We start from the raw sequence: 8,446 nt of genomic DNA, 5'->3' as shown, positions 1-8,446 counted from the left end.
CCAGAGGCAAGATGTGGATGTGAGCACAGTGGTGGGGTGGTTGCAACAGGGTATTACATGACTACCAAGGCGCCACTTAAGGGGTGTCTTTCCTCCTCGCCGTTCTGCTCATGCAGACAGCTGTCCTGCAGCCACATCACGGCAACAGTTACTGCCCGGCATTTACCATGTTTGTCATCTAGCCCTGAGTCCTCATAGGCGAGAAGCTCACCCTCCGCTGAGAGTTGCCAGAGACAAAGTGCACCTCTCCAGCTGGGATCAAGTTCGTAGCAAAAACCCGACTCGCTTGTGTTCACATCAGACCTCTGGGCCAAAAGAGCTTTGTCTGAAGATAGAGCCCACTGTGTGAAAGAGCTTAAATCTCAGCCTCAGCTGGTCTAAAAAAGTTTTGGGATGGGTTTAATTGCTTGTCTGTGATTGATGGTCTGTTGTGTAGGTCCACATTGTCTTCATCTACGGCTGAGAAACAGGTGCAGGTGGTGGTTCCGTCTGCCATGGTTCCTGAGCTCCTACAGCAGGTACATGGGCCAGCTGCAGCTCACTTCTCAGTCGACCGTGTGTAGGAAAAGGCTCCTTTCATGTTCCAAGATATGAGACGTTGGTGTGAACAGTGCAGAGCCTGTCAGACCCGCAGGTCTCCTGTCCCCTAACAAAAAGCTCCCATATGGAGGGCCTTGAGACTGAGCGTCCATTACAGAGGGTTGTAGCAGATATTGAGTTGCCAGTGTCTCCACAGGGAAACAGATACATCTTAGTAGTTGAAGACTATTTCACAAAGTTTGTTAATCTGTACACTTCGCCAAATCCAACTACTAAGAGAGTTGCTACAACACTTCCAAACATGCCAGTAGACGTTTTACACCTTTTTATTTGATGCATGGATGGGAAGCTCGGGTGCCGGCTGATGTTCTGATGCCAACTGTGAATTCTCATCACTCAGGAGTGATTCCGCCTTACTGTTAGCAGCGGTGCCCTAAATATTCATTTCATTCCATGATGTATATGGGCATCATGAGGATAAATCACGTTCGTCAGGCAATGTATGTCAAGATGGAGAGTGACTATGGGCAAACATTAGATTCCGAGCGAACAGACATAGTTGTAAAAATGCTGGCTATATATCTATCAAATACAAAATATAACTTTGACCGTTGTGTTTCACGAGTGAAGGCAAATGTCCAGCGACTGTCTTTTTTGGTCATCTTAGTCCCGCCCGCTTTGCCTGCGTTGTATCTGTGCAACAGTGGAAACTCATGGTGTGCTCGAGAAATTGGAAGGGACATTTCAACTCTCATGTTTATAATTTTTACTTGTTACAGCTTTGAAATGACATTTTTTGGAATTTACAATTTTATTTTGATGTGAAGCTGGTCTGAGTATGTGCGATTTGACTGTGGAAGTGGAAAAATGCAATAGATAAGTGCGATAGAATGGCAAAAAGATTAGGCGAATAAACATAAAAAACAATGTGAATTTAAAACACATCGAATAAATATATCATCATATAATATAGTTTCAAAAAGATTTAGACCACAAATATTTGCTTGAAAGCGCTACAATGAGTAGTTGTGACCCTTTAAGGTGCCTTTCTCCGAGAAGCATTTTCCATAGAGGGAGCAGATAAAAGGTTTTTCTCTAATGTGAAATCTCATATGCCGAATCAGATTACACTCTAGTGGAAAACATTTCCACACTGAGCAGATGAAAGGTTTTTATCCAGAGTGAATTCTCATATGCCTCCTCAACATAACGTTCTGTGAAAAACATTTTCCACATTTTGTGCAGGAGAACATTTTTTCTCTCGAATGAATTCTCATGTGACTATTCAAGTGACTTTTCCGTGAAAACCCCCTTCCACACTGGGAGCAGATGAAAGGTTTCTCACCAGTGTGACTTCTCAGGTGCCGCATCAGGCCGCCTCCCTGAGTAAAGCATTTCCCACACTGGGAGCAGACGAAGGACTTTTCTCCACTGTGAATTTTCATGTGATCCCTCAGGTTGCTGCTATCGGAAAAGCATTTCCCACACTGACCGCAGTTAAAAGGTTTTTCTCCAGTGTGTATTCTCATGTGCTTCTTCACGTCACTTTTGTTCGTAAAACATTTTCCACAGTGGGAGCAGACGAAAGGCTTTTCTCCACTGTGAATTCTCTTGTGAACTGTCAAGTTGCCCTTCAGAGAAAAACATTTTCCACACTGGGAACAGATGAAAGGTTTTTCCCCAGTGTGCTGCCTCATATGGTCAATTAGGCCATTTTTGAATCTAAAACATCTGCTACAATGAGAGCAAACAAAAGCTCTTTCTCCTGTGTGAATTTTCATATGCCTTTTCAGGTAACGTTTTTGAGAAAAACACTTTCCACACTGGGAGCAGGTGAAACTTGTTTTTGCACTGTGAATTCCCACATGGTTCCACGGTTCTTTTTGCGTCCCACAACCATTCACATGAAGGGAACAAGTTAAAGGTCCATGGCAGGATTTCCTGTGTCTAGTCAGTTCAATCTCTGACAGGCATTTCTTCCCACATCCAGAGCAGGTCAGTGACTCGTGATCAGCATCATCTGTCTCCTCTTTCACATGAACTCTGGGATTCTCAACAGAGTTGGAATGTGACCGACTGTCACTGGTTTCTCCCCAGTCTGCGCTGTCATCAGTGTCAGAGTCAGAAGACAGTGGCAAGTGGTCAGGGAGGAGTGGTGCATCCAGGCAGTCATCTGGTTCTGTTCCACCAAAGTTATCTCCATCTGCTTCTGTCTCAAATAAATGAGAGGACATGATTAGAGAGGCCATTGAGAATCAATATTTCCATTTACCATGGACCTGCATCTTTTACTCAGGTGAGACATGCACAAATGAAAACATATCATTTCACACATACATTTTACTGTTCACCTGTTGATTGGCTACAAGCATTTTGGTCCTCTGTACAGTACTATGGTATTTTTGAGGGATATTTTTTAACCTATTGTATTTTGTTGCTATTTATCTTTCTGGTATCTTTGTTTCTCCATTGTTGTGTTGTTTCTGTGCTTTGTGTACGTTGTTAATGTTGGCATAAATCTCACCATTGTTGAACAAACAAATGAGAAGTTATTAATTATGAAACAGATCCTGAACTGAACAATAGGTACTTTTACCAAATAAAATGAAAACGGCCAAAATGATTCCAAGCTTTGGTGACAAACACAAACCTGAATCTTGAATGCGCCAATTCTCACCTATTCTTGAAACACTATTGGCATTTAGACTTGATTTAGACTTGAAGTTTTCTTTTTTTCTGCTTTGTCAGCAGTCTTGCATTTGAACTATGCCACACTGTGGTGGAAATGAGAGCAAATCCTGAACAATATTCATACCTGACTGTACATATCCCCCGATGTCCCTCCCTTTTGTTTCTTCTTCGAAGATGCCAACACTAATCTGTGTCTGGTCTCTGCTGCTTCCCTGTCCTGTGAACATTCAATGGAGAGGTCAGAGTCCACAATCTCCATGGTTTAGTCTTCTATTCGAGTAGGATTTTTTGTTTAATTTCGTTCAACTGTATTTCACTGTATTTATGTTCTATTAACATACAGTACATTACATGTCTGGTGTCTCAGTAGTTGATACTATGGCGTCCGTTTGGACAAACGTTTGATACATTTGCATAAAATGTTGTTCGACTTTGTAAATCACTCCAATAGCTCAATAGAATATTTCTGGTCAATTTGGAAAATACACGGCCTGTGTCACCAGAGAGAGGAGGTTGGAGTTAGGAGAAGAATGACTTCTGCGCAATATCTGGAGGCAAAAATAGAAATAGTCGCTACGTGGCTGCAAGTGAGAATGTGTTGAGTAGTGTGTGTGTGTGTACGTGTACCTGCTGTCTCGGTCTCCATCATCCAGCACGATTCTCTTTGGTTCCGCCTCTCGTTTCTAACCGATGAATTTGACGTAATGCAGCAGCAGATACAGATATCAGCCGTTGCTTGAAGGAACCTTTCAAACTCTGCACATCTTCATCCTTCAGAGATGAACAAAAGAACACGACGCTGCTTCAGTGTTCTGGCAGAACACTTCGACTGATCTCGGGGGAAATAACACATATATTCCAAAACAAATGGTATATATGGTAAAGGGATAATCCTTCTTCATAACGCTACCTTTAAAAATGAAACACTCTGAGTCCGAACATCAGTTATAGAGTTTAAAGCTGGCAGCACGTAGAACGGAAGTAGCAGCAGTTATTTTTCCTCCACTGGGGTCAGAGGTAAGCATGAGAAGGATTACTGGGAACAGCGGCCACTAGTGGCGGGGAAGACAGTTGCACGGGGAGACGTTCTGCATGGAGGAAATTGATGTTGTGTGTTACGACTGGAGAGACATTGTAGTGACGTTTGATAAAATAGCACTCCTCATTCTTCATTGTTTCTAAGTCTCGTTTTGTGGCACAGATCTGTAATGACTATGTTCAGCGTGGCATTATTTGTCGAAGTACCCAATTGGACCAGCTCAGTGTGCTGTACTTCCTCAAACCATCAAAAGCACTTTCTGGACCTTCGGTTTGTCAATGCCTGTTGAAAAACAAACTTGGTGTGAGACTTTTCACACCTCGACCCTGCCTTACACACAAGATCTTGCGGAACAGCAGATAGCAGAAGAAATAAAGGAAAATGTGAGTAAGTGATTCATCTGAGTTAAATAATTGGACAGCACAGTTCACAACACATAATATAAATGTTTATTTGGAGAAAAAAAAATCTGCTGCACATGTTGCTTTAGTGTTCCACTGATGTCCGTCAGGACCCTTTTGATGCCCCGCACCTTCTCAGTCACCTCACTGATGGAGGCCACCACAGTGCAGCACCTCTGCTGAGATGGAGGAAAAAGCAATATATTGTTTGACATATAATAAACTTAGCTATGGTGAATGACTCATTTTACTTTCAAACAAGATCACAAAAACACCACGTCCGGTGCCTCTGGTGCATTTAGCGCCCTGTTTTAACTGACTGCCTCTGTCTCCAAATCACTCTGGAGTGATTCCTCCTAACTGCCAGCAGCGGTGCCCTAAATATTAATTTCATTCCACGATATATGGGCACCATGGGGATAAATCACGTTCATCAGGCAATGTATGTCAAGATGGAGATTGACTGTGGGCAAAGACGATTCAGGGAAAACAGGTGTAGTAGGATACGTTTGTGAACAGGAAATACAGATTTTGAATTTAAACAACTAAAAATGCTGGCTAATCCACTGTGTGTGTGAAATATTGATATTTGCTCTAAGTGTGTCCATTATGTATTGAGAGAGAGAGTGCGCAATATATTGCAATCATTTTTCCCCCCACATCTAATACTCACGAATTAAAGCAGCTGTGATACTATAAATGTATCGACTGAAATTAAGTATACAGCTTTGATTTAACATGTGTTCAAAAGTTGTACTTGGACATTCAGGGCACTGCTTCTCATAATATTTTTCCCTAAGCATAAAGATGAAGATAATAACTTGCTTGGACTCCTGATATCATTTTAGAAGTCCCTCTGTCTTGTCTGAGAGTTTTCCCACCTCTTTAAGACACTTCGCTTCTCCAGTGTGAACCCTGATGTGATTTTTTAGGGTGCTTTTCTCTGAAAAACATTTTCCACACAGGGAGCAGTTGAAAGGTTTTTCTCCAGAGTGAACTCTCATGTGACCCTTCAGGGTGCCTTTCTCCGAGAAGCATTTTCCACACAGGGAGCAGTTGAAAGGTTTTTCACCAGTGTGAACTCTCATGTGCTTCTCTAATGTGCCTTTCTCTGAAAAACGTCTTCCACACTCAGAGCAGATAAAGGGTTTTTCTCCAGTGTGAACTCTCATATGCCTAATCAGATTGCACTTAAGTGAAAAACACTTTCCACACTCAGAGCAGATGAAAGGTTTTTCTCCAGAGTGAATTCTCATGTGACTATTCAGATGAACCTTCTGGGAAAAACATGTACCACACTGGGAGCAGACAAAGTATTTGTCTCCAGAGTGAGTGCTCACATGCCTCCTCAACATACCGCTCTGTGAGAAACACTTTCCACACTGGGAGCAGATGAAAGGTTTATCTCCAGAGTGAATGCTCATATGCCTCCTCAACATAGCGTTCTGTGAAAAACATTTTCCACATTTTGTGCAGAAGAACGGTTTTTCTCCAGAATGAATTCTCATGTGACTATTCAGGTGACTTTTCCGTGAAAAATCCTTTCCACACTGGGAGCAGATGAAAGGTTTTTCTCCAGCGTGAATACCCATGTGGTACCTCAGTTTCTGTCGCTTATCAAAATGGTTCCCACAAAGCAAACACGTCAAAGGTCCGCGGCCACAGGATTTCATATGTTGAGTCAGTCCAGACTTTGACAAGCATTTCTTCCCACATCTAGAGCAGATCAGTGATTTGTCATCAGCATCATCTGTCTCCTCTTTGACGTGAACATTTGGATTCTCAACAGAGTTGGAATCTGACTGACAGTTACTGGTTTCTCTCCAGTCGTCACTATCACCAGTGCCAGAAGATGGTGACCTCTGCTGGTCAGGATGGAGAAGTGTATCCAAGATCCTGGCTGGTTCTGTTCCAAAAGAGTCATCCCCACCTGCTCCTGTTCGAAGTGAATTAAAGCACATGATGAAATACATCATCTAGAATCAATATTTCTAAATAATAATATTTGACTACATTATTTTCTCATACTGAAGAGTACGTATCGATGGAATAATCATCAATGAGTTCATGACAATTTAAGAATTTGTGCCAATCCTGGTGTTCAGGGGCTTTTAAATAGCTATTGGAGCAGAGGAGGACACAACAGTGTTTCTTTTGGGAACAAAATATTTGTCAATGTGGTTATTTGCATAAGAAGTGGGCGTGGGCAGTGAGTGTGACACTATAACACAACACGTTTCCACCATGAACAAAGTTTAACATACAAATCAGAGAGTAGGCGACTGTGTTGACAACAAACGTTCCAGTTGACATATAGGCCCACAATGCATTGCTTTTTTCCCCCCTTTCAAGTCCTATTGGTTGCCAACAACAAAAACAACTACATGTTCTGAGTCACTGCAGACAACTGATATTCAACAGCATGATCTGAAACATATGAATCCACGACAAAACCTGTTGCACTTGTTCTCTGATGTACAAATGCTTTAATGTTTACTTCATTTCAACAATATTCATTTATAGCTGGAGGTATATACATGAAGTTAGAGTAATATGAATCCGTATAGGTATAAATCAGTATTGTTCCATAATGCACTGCTAATCTGACAATGAGTCTACCTCCGCTTTTGGCCAATGGGAGTCGCCATAGGTCCCTTTATCAAGTTTGTCAACTTTGGCGGCTCCTCTCGATTCTCATTTTGGGTGTAAACACCCAGACAGCAGCATGATATTGAATGCTCCTGTTTTGTTTCAGCCGAGTCTGACGAAACGTTACGTTTGTGTTGTTATTTGCATTGCATCTTTGAATGTGTGATCTGGTCAAAAATAGATTAACCTGCAGAACAAGAGTCGAACAGCCAAAACTAAATGTTTGGGAGCAGATACACGAATGCAGCTTTGATTTGTAAGAACTGTGTAAGAACCATGTGTGTGTGTGCTGCTTAAAGCAGGTCAATATGTTCAGTGTTTTCTCATCAGCTGTGTTTGGCAGGGCAGCTCACTATAGTTGATTGAATAAAAGTGTGAAAACATTTTATTATTTAGCATACAAATGAATAAAATGCATATTTGTCATCAAATCCCTCTCTGGTGTCATAGTACCTATGTGTTATCTTGGGGTGAGATTCACCAGGTGGCGCTGATGAAACATTTTAATGACACAGAAATGTCAAATGATGCTTTGATTTATTTGAACATAAAAATTACACCAAGATGTTTTTCTTTAAATTTCATCAACCTCTCAGTAAAAAAAGTTAATGGCGACACTATATGATTAAAAAATCATTTAACCAAACTGTCTTGAAGCGATTTATTTCCCATCCAGATTCATTTGCCACAGAAATTCTCCGGTGAACGGCGTGTGTACCTGCTCTCTCGGTCTCCATCTCCAACTCGGTTTTCCTTTATAACCGATGAATATGACGTGAAAGCTCGACAGCAGATGATCGTCGGCAGGTGGTACCAGCCGCTGTTGCTGTCAAACGCTCCACCCAGCGGAGGAGGACAAAAGAACGCGAGGCGTCTTCAGTGTTCTGAGAGAAGAAAATGGCGGAGAGGACGGGGCCAGTTTTTCTACGGTGGCTCAGAGCGAACAATTATATTTCATATTTACTCCGTTTATGAGTGCAATTTTATTTTTACGGTTACATCCTTCCCAACCAAAATTCCAATCATGATTCCATTATATTAAGAGTAACTCAAAACCTTGATCTTGTACTTTTAATTCTATTTTAATTTCTGGAGCGAGGGGAGCCTTCCATATTTGGTGGCAGTT

General features: G+C 41.7%; 2 protein-coding genes across 3 annotated transcripts; both read right to left on the bottom strand.

Moving 5' to 3' along the window:
• Positions 1-884: 884 nt before the first annotated feature.
• Positions 885-4,223, bottom strand: LOC128752275 (gastrula zinc finger protein XlCGF17.1-like). Of its 2 annotated transcripts, XM_053853337.1 has the most exons (3): positions 3,859-4,223; positions 3,356-3,448; positions 885-2,749 (listed from the first exon to the last, which is right to left on the bottom strand). In XM_053853337.1, the coding sequence occupies exons 1-3, from the start codon at positions 3,878-3,880 to the stop codon at positions 1,713-1,715; spliced, it is 1,152 nt and encodes a 383-aa protein (XP_053709312.1). In that variant the 5' UTR covers positions 3,881-4,223; the 3' UTR covers positions 885-1,712. The 2 variants fall into 2 exon arrangements, with proteins under 2 accessions (XP_053709312.1, XP_053709313.1); XM_053853338.1 differs by lacking the exon at positions 3,356-3,448.
• Positions 4,224-4,773: 550 nt separating this feature from the next.
• Positions 4,774-8,199, bottom strand: LOC128752277 (gastrula zinc finger protein XlCGF8.2DB-like). The gene is made up of 2 exons (XM_053853340.1): positions 8,039-8,199; positions 4,774-6,607 (listed from the first exon to the last, which is right to left on the bottom strand). The coding sequence occupies exons 1-2, from the start codon at positions 8,055-8,057 to the stop codon at positions 5,511-5,513; spliced, it is 1,116 nt and encodes a 371-aa protein (XP_053709315.1). The 5' UTR covers positions 8,058-8,199; the 3' UTR covers positions 4,774-5,510.
• Positions 8,200-8,446: the final 247 nt, after the last annotated feature.

This window comes from Synchiropus splendidus, chromosome 1 (assembly GCF_027744825.2).
Source record: "Synchiropus splendidus isolate RoL2022-P1 chromosome 1, RoL_Sspl_1.0, whole genome shotgun sequence".
NCBI lineage: Eukaryota > Metazoa > Chordata > Actinopteri > Syngnathiformes > Callionymidae > Synchiropus > Synchiropus splendidus.
Note: the sequence above shows the minus strand (reverse complement) of the source record. Positions and strands in the feature narration are given on the sequence as shown.